This window comes from Melopsittacus undulatus, chromosome 4 (genome assembly GCF_012275295.1).
Source record: "Melopsittacus undulatus isolate bMelUnd1 chromosome 4, bMelUnd1.mat.Z, whole genome shotgun sequence".
NCBI classification, from domain to species: domain Eukaryota; kingdom Metazoa; phylum Chordata; class Aves; order Psittaciformes; family Psittaculidae; genus Melopsittacus; species Melopsittacus undulatus.
The window spans coordinates 15,504,323-15,520,570 of record NC_047530.1 but is presented as its reverse complement, the minus strand read 5'-3'; the positions used below and the strand labels follow the sequence as shown (position 1 = coordinate 15,520,570).

Sequence of the window (16,248 nt, the reverse complement as noted above, 5' to 3'; positions counted from 1 at the left end):
CATTGAGCTCAGCGTGGTGTGTAGGTATTTCAAATTTTCTATGCATGTTAATTGCATTTCAGCAAGAGGTCAATGTTGTCCACTCCTGGGGAGACAGAAGAAGCATGCCCTGACTTTCCTGCTCTGGCAGGCTTGACCCTCAGCTCCCCATCCCTTGCTGTGTCCATTAGGCCAGCTTAAAAGCAAAAACATTGGTGTCACTGCGAAGGAGCAAACCAACTGTCGCTCCTGCAACACCTCAGCTGCTTGGTGTGCCAAGCCAGGCAGTGTTCAGCTGCTGCCATACCTCGCTGGCTCTTCTCCATTGCCAAGGCTTGTTCTGTTTCATCTTCACCTCCCCAGGCTTCAGCTCCAGAGCAGCAGCAGCACTGCCAAGCCAGTAGCATCTTGCTGAGCTGGAGGAGGTGTGGAACACCCAGGGAAAGCAGAGGTGAGATGTTGCTCCCTGCAAGCCATTCTGTTGCCTACCCCAGTGCCAGCACCAGGCCCTGTAGGGCTTGTTAATTAGAATAAACCCATTTGCACTGATTGCATTCATTAGATACAAGAACATTATATTTGCAGCATGGGAGGGGAGGGGAAAACCAGGATGGGTTAGGAAGGGCAAGAGCTATCCTGAGGGTGATGAAGGCAAGAGAGGAGGAGGAGGAAGGCTGGAGAGCCTCATCCTTCTGCAGGCATGGGACCTGTATATTTGGCCCCCCACACCTATGCAGAGGTTTCATGACCTCTGCTGCTGGTCCCCCTTGCTGGGATGGACAACATGTGACATCCATGTGGCTGAGAGCATGTGCCCTCAGATAGCCACACACCCCAGGGACAGTCCCAAGCTCCTTTTAGCTATGCTAGAGACTTTGCCCCTTTGCTGCTCACTTGTATGTCACCCTCTGTGTGTGTGTCAGCGACACGCTAAGGTGCTCATGGGCTATGGCTCTGAAAGCTGAAGGAGGCAGAACCGACTCTTTGTGAGGAGCCCCTGCCCTCAGTTAAACCACTCCAGGAACAAGCCAGAGGAGATACAATGAATGGGAGAGGAATGGTCCTAAATGGAGGCAGAAGCCTGCACAGTTCCCCCTGGGTCTCGGGGCAGCCGTGGGGAGGTTTTGGCTCAGCCCCATGCCACCCTTTCACTGCAGTGCAGTACCGGTGGCTGTGCTGACTGCCAGCTGGAGCGCTGGGAAGGGCTGGCATGGAGAGAAATGTCAGGATGAATATTGCAGTGGCTCGTTGCGCTGTCAGCACCACGTCTGTGAAGTGCCACCCTAGTCTGGGAGGGATGAGGGGTGGGGATGGTCTCATTCCTATCCCAGGCTCATGACCATCTCCACACAAAACCACCCTTGAACACGGATCCTTCACCTGCTGGCTGGCTCTTAGTGCAGAGCTCTTCTGCAAGATGCTACTAGAGCAAAAAGTCCTCGTGGTCGTAAAAGACACCCCCCCCCCCCCCAAGAGATGACTGAAGTATACCTGGGAGCAAAGCCTGCAGCAGCAGCAGTCACATGGAAAATGGTTTAATTCCAAGATGGAAGTGGCAAGGAAAGGAGCGGGGGTGGGGGACTTCAGGCTCACCTCCTGCCCATCCCTGTGAAGAAACTCCTTTTGCTGCTTCCCAGGAGGATGTTGGAGCTGCTGAGACAGCTCCAGGCTGGGAAGGATCTGTGTGAAATAAGGATGACTCACGCATGGTTTGAAGACTATGGAGGAAGGCTGGGTTTCTAAACCCCAGAGAGCACACCAAGAAGAGAAAATAAGCACCCCTTCTCTGCTGGGCTGGCTTTTCCCCCTCCTGAAAGGTCAGTTCTGTTCTTGCCGAACTTCATGAGGGACTCCCTGGCGTTTGCAGTGGTGTTGGTGCATGTTAGAGTGACCAGGAGCCACAACCCTCCTGAGGACAGCAGCAAAGACCCCATACATGGCCAACCTGTGACTCCTCATTCCCCACAGCTCTTGCTGCCGGCACAAGGCATGGCTCAGTGCTGCGGCTGGGGACAAGCGCCCGTGCCCTCTAGCCCCACATGCAGCACTGGCTAGTGCAGTACCCCACTGCTCCCCAGTACAGCCCAGTACTCATCAGTACAGCCCAGTACTTATCAGTACAGCTCACTGCTCCCCAGTACAGCTCAGCGCTCCCCAGTACAGCTCAGCGCTCCCCGGTACAGCCCAGCGCTCCCCAGTACAGCCCAGTACTCATCAGTACAGCCCAGTACTTATCAGTACAGCTCACTGCTCCCCGGTACAGCTCAGCGCTCCCCGGTACAGCTCAGCGCTCCCCGGTACAGCCCAGCGCTCCCCGGTACAGCCCAGCGCTCCCCGGTACAGCCCAGCGCTCTCTAGTGCTCCCAGTTACAGCTCAGCATCCCTCAGTGCTCTCAGCACAGCGCACATCACACAGCCTCCCGTTGCCGCCTGCACACCGGCCCCTACGCGCCCTAGCTCCGCCCCCTGCCGAGGCCCCACCCCCTGTCGCTGTCCTCCTGCCGTCGTGTCAATAAAGCTGGATGAAGCGCCACTTTCCCTTCCCGGCAGCACCCTCCGCGCTCTGGTTGGCTGTAGAAGCTGCCGCTCAATGCGCACTGGCCAATGGGCAGGCAGAAAGCGGGGCAGGGGGGTGTTCCTTCCCGTAAGGCCTGTGGGCCTGGCCGGAGCGCAGCGAGTGACGGGGCCCGGCTGTCAGCGGAGGCGCCGGTGCCGCCATGTTCCGTCGCAAGCTCTCTGCGCTCGACTACCACAACCCGGCCGGCTTCAACTGCAGGGGTGAGCGGCGGCGGCGGGGCTTCGGGGCGCCGTGGCTTCCTCCCCAGCCCTCCCTTCCCGCCGCTCTCCTCACGTAGCCACGGACCCGGCTCCCCGTGCCCCTCTCCGAGGCCGGGGATTGCCGGGGCCCCTCGTCCTTTTTATCCGTGTCCCTTCGCCTCAACGCGGGGAAGCGTCCCACCCTCATCTCCGCGGTGTTTCCATGTCTACCGTGGAGGGGGAGCGAGGAAGGGAGATGGAGGCCGGGAGGGTCTGCTGGGCTCCGGGCCTTAGTGCGTCGCTCTGCGCGCAGGGTTCAGCCGCAGCATAGTGATCAGGAAAAGATGCCGAGTTTAGGCCGGAAAAGCCGGGAACCCCAGGCGTTATCGTGGTGTGCGCAGTTTGGGTGTCTGAGCCTTGTTCGAGGGTGGAGCGGAAGGAGGGTTGCAATGCAGGGACAGACGATATTGTTGCTGTTCTTAGTCTTTTCCCAAGAAGAGTCTTAGTTCATGTGGTGTAACGGGCAGGAGTCATGCAGAAAGCTCCCTCAGCTCAGGGGGGGTTACTGGTATATGTAACGTGTGGCTAGCCAACAGTGTTAGGAACCAAGTATATCATTGTTTCACCTTTCCTTTGTTTAAGTTATAACTACATTCCCAATAAAAACAATGTGATGGCTGATGACTTTTAGTGTAGTTAGTCAGCCATAGCCAATTAGAATGGACTTAAAAAATAAGAAACAATTATTGTTGAGTTTTGATCAGAGAGTTGTCCTGGAGTACATGATTTCAGTGTGTGTATATTAGTGGTAAAATATGAAGGTGCTCTGGGGCATCAGTATTTTTATGAACCAGATCAAAACTTAAGGGCTTGTTCTTGCCTTTAAGGTGTTGGTTAAATTTTGCTTTGTTTACTTCTCCCAACAGATGAAACAGAATTCAGAAATTTTATTGTCTGGCTGGAAGACCAGAAAATCAGACACTACAAGATTGAAGACCGAGGGAACCTGAGAAACATACACAGCGATGACTGGCCCAAATCATTTGAAAAGGTATTTCATTGTTTCAAACACAGTTCCAACTGATGATGTAAATGACAGTTAATAGCTGCTGTAGTTGTAGAATGTGACTCTTGTTTGTCCTGTCTCTGAACTTTTGCATTTCTAGGAATGTAAATGTATTATTAAAATCAAACTGTAGGAGTTAAGACAGTAGAACTTTTTGTACAGAGTTTTTGTTCAGCTTTGTTTGGCAATAGGTGGGGTATCCATTCTAATGATTTTTTTTTTCCTGATTCGGTTCAGTTCTTGAAGTAGAAAGATTGACTACAAATAAACAGCTTTTCTACATTCATGATTCTTATGTACCAAAAGGAAAATGGATTAGGCTAAAGTATTTGTAGGCATTGCAAGCGTGTGCAAGAAAGCTGCTCAAGAAGGCTACGTCTGCTTATCTCTGCACCTCTTATTATTTCAGATAGATGGGTTTGCTCTGCTAAGCACTCAGTGTGGCAAGTAGTGAGTGATCTCCTGAAGACTTATTGAGCATTCCAAGTCACCACAAAGCTCTTGAGCATTCCCTCTTGCTTCTCTTTGCTTTCTCTCAACACAGCCCTGCAAGGAGCTGGAAATGCTGCTCAGTAATGCTCAGTGCTCATTCATCTAACTTTTTTTTAACCCTGGAACTGCATGTTTTGCTCATTGCCCAGGAAGACTGGAGTTACAGTGCTTGTGCTTTGCAGGGAGGAGCCTAAAGTGTTCTAATATCACATGCATGAGTGCACATGCTGTTAGAATTACTGGCAGCTGGCACTGTTGTAGTGTCACTGGTATCTTTCCTGGCTTGGCCAGACTCTCTGTGTTCCTGCCTGGGGGTCTCTGCCTGATAGTGCTCTCTAGCCCCTGATGACCTTTCCCTCCGTGCTGCCAAAGTAGAGGCTATGGGGCACTTCTTTCAGCCAAGGGGCACTTCTCTCCTTCCAGCCAAGGGGCACAGCAGAATATTTCTGTATCCTAGATTTTGTTAGTCTTTGTAGCAGTTTGGGCTGGGTCCTGTGTTCTGGATTCAGAAGGATAGTGTCCCAGACACATTTTTCCCTCCTGTTGTACACAGTCCGTAAGAAGGCAAAAATGACTTCTGCTGCCCCCAGAATCCTTTTATATCAACATTGTGACAGCCTTAGGTAGCATCATTCCTCCTTCCTGCTTTAGATGGTAAATTTTTGCTGTGATTTTGTTCTCTGTCCTTTCTTTTGCCTCCACTTACTGCATAACATGAACAGATAGCAAAGAAAGGGGCATTTTTGTTTCTCTGGTTGCTGTCTGACAATGAGTAACATTCATTAAAAAGCAGGTGCCACTAAATGGCAGGCTTGAGCTATTGGTGGATTGGAGGGCTCAGACGTGTGAGATAGATGGGATGCTGCAGCAGGACATTTCAGTGTTGCTTGTTGTTAACAACTGTAAGGTCTGTGAGAAAGTGACTTGACAGAACAGTTCTGTGCTCCTCCCTAATTCATGCAGGTCCATAACAGCTATTTGTTTTCTCCTCTTTCTGCTCCTTAGTATATGAAAGATGTAAACTGTCCTGTCAAAATACAAGAGCGACAAGAAACAGTGGACTGGCTGCTCGGCTTAGCAGTTAGGCTCGAGTATGGAGATAATGGTATGAGTGAATTTAATACTTCAAAATGATAGGGAAGCAGGGGTTTTCTGTTTAATTTTGGGAAGTATTTGTCAGATTAACACAATGTCAAAAGTATGTTGCTTTCTTAAAAGAAAATATGATTTCATCTGCTTAGTTTTGCACCATGTTCAGATGTGAACTACTGCTCCTGTGGGACAGTATTTGCATTTAATACTTTATTTCTGGATATAGCAAAACCTATTGTATATATTTATACCCTTCTTCCCATGGGATTGCCTTTACGCGAACTTACTCTAAAGTGTATTAAATGCATTTTCTGTAGTACTACATTTATTCAAATAAGTTATTCTTAGAGCCTTGTTTTACAGGGAATAGATGCAGAACTCTTGGGAAGTAAGGCAAGGTTATGAAGAGGTTGAGTTAAATCTCAACAGTCAGCAGCAGCTCATTTCCTTATAATGAAAGTGTAGATAAAAACGTAATTACTGGTGGTAAACATAATAACAGCCAAAGTACTGTTTTCCGTTACCTTTAATTCCTTGGGCAGGGCTGAGGTCTGCTCAAGACAGGGGCGGGACTTAAATACCTGCAATCTGTAGAACTGTTTCTCATTCCTTCATTGATGGAGAAAGCGAGCTGCCTGTGACTCAGGGTTACATAAAGATGGAGGAGCCAGGAGGTCTTGGAAAACCCCTGTGTGGATTGTAGATGAATGCTGCAGTCTATAAAACAATGCCTTCACTGGAAATGCTGTACTCACTGATCAGAACCAGCTTCAGTCTGTAGTTCTTGAGCCCTCCATACACTGCTGATTGAGGCAGAGTGCTGGTTGGAATGATGGATTTTCAAAGTGGTAGAACTGTCAGTGCAGCTTGTTCCGCCTTCTGTGATGAAGACTGTAGGAGGACCCTTAATCAAGAGCAGAATGTCCTGCATAAGTGTGGAGCCTGCTTTACTGCTGCTCTTGGATAGCGCACAAGATTTATGCAGATGGGAGCTGTTGGGGTAGCTCATTAGAATGGCAGCCTTTGGACACATTAGTAGGGAACTCCAGAATGTCAGTGTATGAACCCATAAGGCTCCTGGGCAATTACCACACCTCAGAAATACAGCTGTAGCAAACTACAGCTTGGTACTAAACTTATAACGAGTTAATTTTGTCACTAGTTCTAATGGTGCTCATGTTTGCTTCTTAATTTAACAGCTGATAAATATAAGGATTCTACCCCAGATGGTGCTAAAAATACTGATAATACAGCCAAAGCTGCAGAACCGCTGATTAACTTGGATGGTAAGTGTGCAGCAACCTACTGTATGGGTACATCATGTGGGAATGTGCTCTATGGCCTATGTGGTGTTCTTCAGACTTTAAGTTTTTCTAATACTTTGATAGATACAATTCTTTAAAGCCCCATTTAAAGCTTTAGGAATGCAGAGTTCATATGTTCTTTGACTGCTGGCTGAAACTGCCTCTCTGTGAACAGTGTTTTGAGAGTTACTTGTTTCCACTTGTCTGTGTTCCTACTTAAGGGAAGAGGAACTGCTCCATGAAAATCCTACTGCACTGATACAGAGCTTCTCCTGTTGGGAAAGAAGAAGGGCTAAGGGGAGGATCTTTCCCAGCAGTAAGAGGTGCCTAGACACTTGGTTAGATAACATTAAGTTGGGAGGGCTCTTCTCAGGCAATGAGGAAGCAGCTGAAGGGTGTTTACCTAAACAGCTTTGCAGAGAGCTGTATAAACAATGAGTGTTTGCTCCAGGTTAGGGTGAAATAGCAAGATTCCTTTTGACTATAGACTGTAATAGATCTTAAACAAAGCTAAGGAAATGTGATGGCAGACTATTTCAATACTGTCAGGATACTACATGTTGGCTTGGTCTTCCGCAGCTGTACCTCTCATCACTTTATTTTGACTGCTAGGTGCATTCACAATAATGGAAGTGGTGGAAAATAATTACTAAAATTAGCCCAAAATCCCCCATGTCTTCTCCCATTCCTCCTTCTACAGAAAGACAGCTAGGAATTGGTCCTACCCTCACCCAGCACAGTTCTTTGCAGTGAGAGAAAGATACAGAAAAAAGAATATCTTTGTATAATTTGCTTTATTTTCAGTTTATTGTACACTAGAACATACACAGTGTGTTTGGTGTTGAAAACAATGCTGCTTGTGTTTGGATGTTGTTCTGCAACGTGATTATGAAGCCTGACGCACACTTTGGTTGCTTTGTAGCTAGACTAAGTTGTTGCTCACTGCCGTTTATTCATGGCTTTACCCGTTCTTGAGAACAATACCATACCAGGGAGTCAGGAAGCCAGTTCTGCCTTTTGGAGCCAGTTAAACTAGCACATATTTTTAATAATCATCATTTTTTGCAGTGAATAATCCTGATTTCAAGGCTGGAGTGATGGCTTTAGCTAATCTCCTTCAAATTCAGCGACATGATGATTACTTGGTAATGCTTAAGGTAAGTTTCACAGTTTTATACCTCCTTTCTTCCTTCTTTTCCCCAGTGGCTGATATATGTGTAATAGCTTGTGGTGCAGAACTAAATTAGGACTTTTGAAGCAAAAATAGAAAGTAAAACTCATCCTGTATGTGCCTGTTGGAGCATATAGGAACACAATATAAATCATGGAAATTAATGGATAATTATCTTGGTAAGCAGTTCATTTGTAGCTGAGTTACTGGAGTTCCAACACTGAGAACTGTTGTTCCAAATTTGAAGTATTCTTTGTGTTTTTAATGATCCTCAGAAGTGTTGAGGAACATGCTCAAAGGAGAAGATTGTATTCTAATGTTAGTGGTTAATTGAAACTTGAAGACATAGAAGCTGAGTGATGCAAAGGCTGTTTTTTTTAAAACAAACATCCTAGGGAGTAACCACGGTTAAAGGCTTCTTCCTCCTTTTTTTGTCCTATGAACTGTTGACTCTCTCATGACTGAAGTCAGTTTGACAACTAACCATGGCTTTTAAATGTGGTAAATAGGCTAATTAATTTTCTAAAGCATCTTTTTTATGACTGAGAAAATTTGTACCTTACTGGTGGACCTCTCCATAGTTAGCTGTTAATTTTGGGTCAAACCTGTACTGTGTTTTTGAAGTACTGAATTTACTGAGACTCGCAGTCCTGAGTTCCTCCTTGGTCCTGCCATAATACGTAAATAAGCTTAGTTTTGTTTGGCACCAAAATAAACTCATTTCACTGAAAAAAAATAAGATCCATTTGTTACAGCACCTATGATGATTCCAAATTCTTCTTTGAGAAACTAAATGCCATGGGTAGTGAAGTTTATATAGTGTGTGTTAAGTCTGTAAGAGGTATGCTTAACAGTATTACCACCCTAGCCTGGTTTCTTAATGAAATGACAGCCTGCAATTATCCCATCAATCACTTTCTCATTTTCTTCAGTGTGGTATACTCCTTTGCTTTCCCAAACTAGCCTTTGAACCCTTCATCAGTCTTTGAAGAGTGGTGGAGATCTCGTATGTTAACCCCCTACCAAAAATCTCCAGACCTAAATCCCTACAAAAATCAGTGAAAAGAGGTATCAGTTAGAGAGAGAAGAAACCCTGTGAATGGTGAAAATGAGGATCTGCAGCATGAGCTCCGCTCTTATTAGACAGAGTTCCTTCAGGTGGGCTTAGAGGATTGTCTCAAGGTTAACGGTATCTGGGTACAACCATCTAATACCATCTAATTTGGTACTAGCAGCTTGAAGTGACCAGAATGGGGTTTCTACTGTCTACATTTCTGTCACTGTTGCTACATTTCTAGTCTCACTTTTCTCAGACAGAAGTGGTTGAGCAAAATCACCAGCCTGAAACTTTCTTGCTTTTAATTACAGTGAGAATAGATTTCTGCAATGGCAGTTCATGTTACAGGGGCAATAGCAATGCTGGTTTTCAGTGTTTGATGGTATTAGGATGCAACAGTGAAATCTTTTAAATTTTGTACCACCACAGTAAGCACATTTGCAGAGAATTTATGATCCCTGTTCAGTCTTGGACACTGGGGAGTGGATGTTTAGGGGAGGCCAGAGGGTGCAAGCATGCTACAGATCTGCCAGACCTTGACCAGAGTGGGCAAAGAGCTATCTGGACTCTCGTTTTATTAATTTAAATTGAGGAAGTTCATCAGAAAGCATCTGCATAACACAGTTGGATATCATTTTCTAATGCAAAAGGCACTCAAAATTCTTACACAGGGTCTGGTTTCACTGCTGGAATTTAAAGTTAAACTCCTCATCAAATCACTCTTGTCCAGGCTACTCCCTTCAGTTAGAAAGATTTCTGGAAGTATTCGGTGACATCTTTCTGGTATCATTTCAACTTTAATCATGATCAGAACCAGGAGAAATCTTGGGAGAAAGACACGAAGCAGTAAGACTGCTTCTGTCACATTTGGCTACTCATCAGGGAAAGTTTGAGGAATGTGTTTGACAGACCCAGTTCTTCTGGTAGAAGTCTGCCTGCATGATATTCCTTCAGTTACTTTTAGAGGCATTTACAGCTGTAGGTTTCAGTAACTGGTAGCTCTGATACAATTTCATGCTATGTACTGGAGCCAGTAGAAAGAGATGAGCAGCAGGATTGTTAAAATCAAGGCTGTTCTTGTTCGTGTATCTAAAAATAACTCCTTTCTGCTCTCAGTCTTTTTTAAAACCTGGGTGTGTAGCCTTGCTCCAGGTTTCTCTGCATGTGGAAGATGGTTCAGCACCTGCTAAAAGATGCTGATAGCAGGATTTGGTTCCTGAAGAAACTGTGTTGCTGCAGCATTAAAGGTGTGTGTTCTAGGAACAATAAAGATGGTGCTGCTGCTTTGGGATTGTGATTAGCTCATTCTGTAGTCATAGAATCGTTGAGGTCACCATTAAGATCATCAAGTCGAACCAGTAACCCAGCACTGCCAAGTCCACCACTAAACCATGTCCCTGAGTGCCACATCTACAACTCCTAAATCCCTCCAGGGTTGGTGACTCCACCACTTCCCTGGGCAGCCTGTTCCAGTGCTTAAAAACCCTTTTGGTGAAGACATTTTTCCTAATATCCAACCTAAACCTTATCTGGCACAGCTTGAGGCTGTTTCCTCTCATCCAATTGTTTGTTACTTGCGAGAAGAGACGAACCCTCACCTCACTGCAGCCTCCTTCCAGGTAGCTGTAGAGAACAATAAGGTCTTGCCTGAGCCTCCTATTCTCCGTTCTAAAAAACACAAGCTTTATGACTGTTCCTAGTACCTTGCAGGTTTTGGCCCATCAGTGGCTGAAATTAATAGTGTGATGCCCTTGTCTCTTCTGGTTAAGCTGCTTCCCACAGCCAAAGAAATGACACCTGTGTAAGATACTACTTGCAAAGTATAGTGCTATTTGAAAAGGTTTAAGGTCTGAAAGAGTTTTCCAAGAAGTTCTTCACAGAATGGTGGGTTTGAGGTGATGCTGGGTTACAATGTTTCCCTTGGAATTGCAGAGAAACACATCAAGAAATAAATAAATGACTCTCACCTTCAATGTTTTTCCTAGGCAATTCGCATTTTGGTTCAAGAGCGCTTGACGCAGGACGCCATAGCGAAGGCCAGTCAGTCCAAGGAGGTTCGTATATACACTGCATGAGTCTAGTGCCAGTTGTTCTGTATTGAGGGAAGAAGTGTAAGCAGAAATGTCCATCATCTCAGTCGAAACCAATTCTGTTTAAACACTTTGTTTAGGATGGTGGTGGAACCTTCCTTTATCTTTGCCATCCTGATTCGAAAAGACCCAGAGGATTATGGAGAGTAGTTTGCAAAGCTTTTTTTGTTTCAGTTGAATACAAAAAGGTATTCTGATATGATATATCAGTAACTAGCTGTTCCCTGCCTAGTTACTTGCTAGAGGATTACCCTTACTGTTCAGTGCAGCAGGCTGGCAGTGTGCAGACAAATGTGTGACCCAGCTTTTCCTCAGAATCAGCAGCACTGGCTGCATAAACAGATTGAAACATTCCTTCTGTGGAGCGTTTTGCCTCATACGTGCACCTTGTATGTGTTTGAGGGATGTGATATAAGGAATACATTCTTTACTCTTAGGGTGGTGAGGTGCTGGAATGGGTTGCCCAGGGAGGTTGTGAATGCTCCATCCCTGGCAGTGTTCAAGGCCAGGTTGGACGAACCCTTGGGTGATATGATTTAGTGTGAGGTGTCCCTGCCCATGGCAGGGGGATTGGAACTAGATGATCTTAAGGTCCTTTCCAATCCTAACTATTCTATGATTCTATGTCCAATTCCTTTCTCCTGCTCTTCCCCAAAAAGAGGTGGGGAAAGAAACGTATGCACTTAAACCTCAGATTTCGCAGAGTTATTTTCTAACCACAGGCAGGATGTTCTAAATGATGGCTGTGGTTTTTCAGACTGTCATTTCTTAAATATCCCAGTTTTCCAGCTTTTCCCTCTGGCATATGGCACAGCAGCTGCTGCATTAGTTCTTGGGTGCAGTAGGGAATGTGGCCTCTCTTGCTGTGCAGGTGTATGTTTAGAAGCATCCCTGCTAAAGAAAGTGGATCTGGTCAAAGAGCGCAGATCCCTTCATCTTTTCTAGCAGCTGCTCAGAACAGTTTATGCTTTACTTACTGCCATAATATTGCTTATGTACTAAGTAGCAATTCCAGGTGCTCTTAAGTTGTAGTGCAGTAGAAGAAGCATTGGAACATCAAAGCTTTGGTTTTGTATATCCATAAAACTGTCAAACGAGCAGGAAAATATGAAAGCAGCTGAGATTGATGTGTTCATTTAACTTTTGATAACAAATGTTAATAAAAAGCTGCTTTTATTTGCTGTTTGCATAGCTGCACAGCTGATATGCAGGGATCAGAACGGGATTTTCTGTGTTTGACAAAGCTAGCTGCTTTGAGGAACACTGAATTTTTTTTTCTTGACAAAGAATTGTTCATATTTGATAGGTGTTCAGAGCATCGTCAGGGCTTAGGTTGGTATGTCACTATGATATGTGTCACTGGGAGTGTATTCTTGTTAGAAATGCTGAATTTCAAGTGAGGTGGAGAAAAGGTGGGGGATTGGAGGTGGGAAAACAGCTTTGTGTGCCAACAGCAATCATCAACATTGTAATGTAGCAGATGAATAAAGAAAAATGCTTAAAAGCAGAGGGAATAGCTGAGCTTCTGGTTTTGGCTGGCTTGTTAATGCCAGAACGCTAGCCAGTGCTGCTTTGTATAAGCCTTGCCCCTGGAAGCAGGTGATAAATGTCTGACTGCAGCATGGCAGATGGCTTTATATACAAAATGTCATGAGTAGCATGCCTGGCAATATCAAGATAGGGTGGGGAAAAGATAAAATAGACTGAGAAATGTTCTCTGACTGAAGGATATATATGGGGACTCTGGTGAGGAAACTTAAACTGCTGTGCTTGTGGCTTAAATGCACCAAGTAAAATGAGATTTATCTTGTTTGGTTGTCAAGGTACTTATTTCAAGATAAGACATAACACATATGGTGGGGGTTTTGTTGTTTTCTGGTTTGGGGTTTTTTGGCTTTTTTTAGATTACATCTGGAATGGCTGGTAACTCAATGTACTTCATGTCTAGACAGGATTCAGGTTTATACTGGCAGGCTTGTAGTGTGTTATAGGTAGTATCAGGTACAAAAATGTCCTTCAGGATCACTGTAAGGATGCTCCCAAAGGCTATACCTGGGGCATATTTGAAAACACAATTAAGTGGATAATTTCTCTCCCCCGACGCTGAAATCTGGAAGCCACCTCAGAGTATCTAGTTTTACTGTTGACACTTCCAGTTACAGGACATGTTGCTGTGGTGGTTTGCCCATTGCAAATGTTCTGTGCAGCATTTTTAAATTTTGAGGGAAATGTGGCTGTGAAATTAAGCAGTCTGTGTAGTTACAGATTTAAAGGTTTTCTTCATTTCTTCATTTCTCAATCTAAGGATGTCTCAAAAGACCACCTCTGAAGGTGGCACTGTGGTCACTCTGTGTTGGAGGTACCTGTAGTGGCCCTGGGGAATTTGTCCACAAAGAACTGACTGAATCAATACTTTGCTGCTTTTATGGCTTTGAGAACACACCAGGATGGGAAGGAGCAATTTGCAGCCTTATGTTTAAAACTGTTTTCTTGAAACATTTATGTATGAAGCCTGATACTGCAAGAATCTGTCTGAAATGGTGAATCCAGAGGCCACAAAGATGCTCTGAGGGCTGGAGCACCTATGCTATGTTGACAGGCTAAGAGAGTTGGGCTTGTTCAGCCTGGAGAAGATAAGGTTCTGGAGAGACCTTAGAGCAGCTTCCAGTGCCTAAAGGGGTGAACAAGAAATCTGGAGAGGGGATTTTGACAGAGGCATGTAGGGACAGGACAAGGGGGAATGGCTTTAACCTGACAGAGGGGAGATTTAGATTTGCTATAAGAAAGAAGTTCTTCCCTGTGAGGGTGCTGAGGCACTGGCACAGACTGCTCAGAGAAGCTGTGGCTGCCCCATCCCTGGCACTGTTCAAGGCCAGGTTGGATGGGGTTTGGAGCAACCTCGTCTAGTGGAAGGTGTCCCTGCCTATGGCAAAGGGGTTACAACTGAATGAGCTTTAAGGTCCCTTCAACTCAAACTGTTCTGTGGTTAGTGGTGTTGTTATCAACAAGTGGGTTAGATTTTAAGATAGAAGTTGAACATTTTATTGAAGAAGCCATGAAAAAGAACCACTCTTTGAAAATGGGGTAACTTCAATGACTAATGGTCACTGTTTTGTATTTAGTGTGTGTTTGATCAACTCAGGTTTTTTTTACATGTCTATAAAGCCTTTAAAATAAATCCTCACTGTTTAGAACGTTTAGAATCCCATAATTGTAGGAACTAATAGTATTGAACTTGAATGTTTTGTTGTGCCAAATGCGAGACATTTGGCAAATGCTCAGAGACAAATGTTGGAAATAAAAGTTACAGAGGTAGTAAAAGCAGATTATAAGACTTGCATTGTTGAACTCTAATTTGATGTGCATGTTGTAACATGGTGAGTGATTGTTTAGCATGGCTGCTCCTCTCCAGCTGGAGAGAGCAAAAGAAAGAGAGCAGTACTTGGAAATGACCACTAATGAAACTTTTCCTTGTACTGTCTTAATAAAGCAAGTGTTTAGAAAATGGAACGTTTAGCTTTATTCCTAAGCTTAACACTTGAGAAAATGCTTCTGGGGATGTTGATAGAGGTTGCAAGTTCACTGCTTGAGAAACTTGCTTGATTACGGAGTATTTTTACAGTTCTTTCAAATTGGGCAGTGCTTTGAAAGCTGGCAGCTGTTTGAAGGCACTAGTTCCTCAGAAAGCCTGGTTTGTGCATGCTTTTTGTTTGTCTGGCTAGCGATGTTGCTGGATTGGGTGTTCTTTCACAGTACTGCTGTTGGCCTTTTAAGGATTGAATGTGGGCAGCTTGTATCCAATGGGGTTTGTTTGATGAGTCGGGGCATTATTAAGCATGAAGGTTTTTCTTTACAAATACTCTGGGTTTGAGGTTTCAGGACACAAAGGCACTCGTGTGTAATCAAGCACGATGACTTTTCAAAGTTGTCACACACGTCTGTATAAGCAAAACTCAAGTGGCCTCCAGAGCTACCCACTGTAGCACTTGAATTTATTTTCCAAACATGCAGCATGATGTTTCTAATTGTACTTGAATATGCTTTTTCTTTTTGAAGGGTTTGCCTGTTGCTTTAGAGAAACACATTCTTGGTTTTGACACAGGAGGTAAGCAATTCTCTTAATGTTACTTCTAAGTAGTCTCGTCATGTTACTTCTAAATACTGATGTTTGCCTTTGACAAAGTATATTGCTGTCAAATACATAGCTAATGTGTACAGTAAAAAACCCTGTAGTGGAAAGAATTGTTCCCTCCCAGCTTGTTATTTACGAGCACTCCTGGGCATTTTGTTTTGGAACAGAAGAGCATAAATCTTTAACTGTGGAATATGTTGTTTCAGAGTAATGTTTAAATAACAGCTTTTAATGGCAGCCACGTTTGCAAGTGGGAGGAATGCATCTCACTACTGGTGTAAATCGTGTTTCTACCAGCAGAGGACCCCTGTGCTGCTTCCCTGTGGTTTAGTTCTATAATTTACCTCAAATCCTAAGCAGTACAAGTTGGTATGACTTGATAGGTTATTTTGTAAGCAATAGCCAGATGACCTGGGACACCTCTAGGTTGGCTTCACTTTTGCCCCCTATACACCTTAATTACTTTTTGGATTGTTTCATACTGACCGAACATGGCTGTGAAAAGGGCTGCAGGGAGCTGAGCAAGGTTTTGCCAGAGCACCCTGTCCCTCTCTAGCAGCAGGGAAAGTTGCTTCCTGTTTCAAGTATGAAAACCATAAGCATGAACGAAGTGCAGAGCGTTAACTTAAAGTTTTCTTAAGTCCTTCATGTCAGATGAAAATGCTTGATACGACTTCTCTTTCTGCAACTCACCCAGATGCTGTTCTCAATGAAGCTGCCCAGATTCTCCGGCTGCTGCATATAGAGGAGCTCCGAGAGCTGCAAACAAAAATTAATGAAGCGATTGTAGCAGTTCAGGCGATTATTGCTGATCCCAAGACGGACCACAGACTGGGGAAAGTCGGGAGATGAACAGAGAAAAGCTTTCAGTCTCTTGTGTACTTAGTACAATTAGGAACTACATACAGCTCTGTACAACCCTGGCATGCAGTTCGAAATAGTATTCTTTTACTGTTTTGAAAGAAAACAGGAAATGGAATTCTGACTTCTAAGGAATTATCATTTTTCTCTAAATAAATGAAGCTGGGGAAAATAGACAAATTGTTCTGAATAGCTCTGAGTTGGCAAATACGCTTTTTTCTTTTTCATTGTGTTTGGCTTTGTGTTG

The 16,248-nt window shown here is 44.5% G+C and overlaps 1 protein-coding gene across 1 annotated transcript; it reads left to right on the top strand.

Annotated features, from left to right (window-relative positions):
* The first annotated feature begins 2,608 nt into the window (after positions 1 to 2,608).
* RTRAF (RNA transcription, translation and transport factor) lies at positions 2,609 to 16,200 on the top strand. Its single transcript, XM_005152332.4, has 8 exons — positions 2,609 to 2,757; positions 3,663 to 3,787; positions 5,300 to 5,399; positions 6,586 to 6,672; positions 7,759 to 7,847; positions 10,904 to 10,972; positions 15,065 to 15,113; positions 15,838 to 16,200. The coding sequence occupies exons 1-8, from the start codon at positions 2,697 to 2,699 to the stop codon at positions 15,990 to 15,992; spliced, it is 735 nt and encodes a 244-aa protein (XP_005152389.1). The 5' UTR covers positions 2,609 to 2,696; the 3' UTR covers positions 15,993 to 16,200.
* The last annotated feature ends 48 nt before the right edge of the window (positions 16,201 to 16,248 follow it).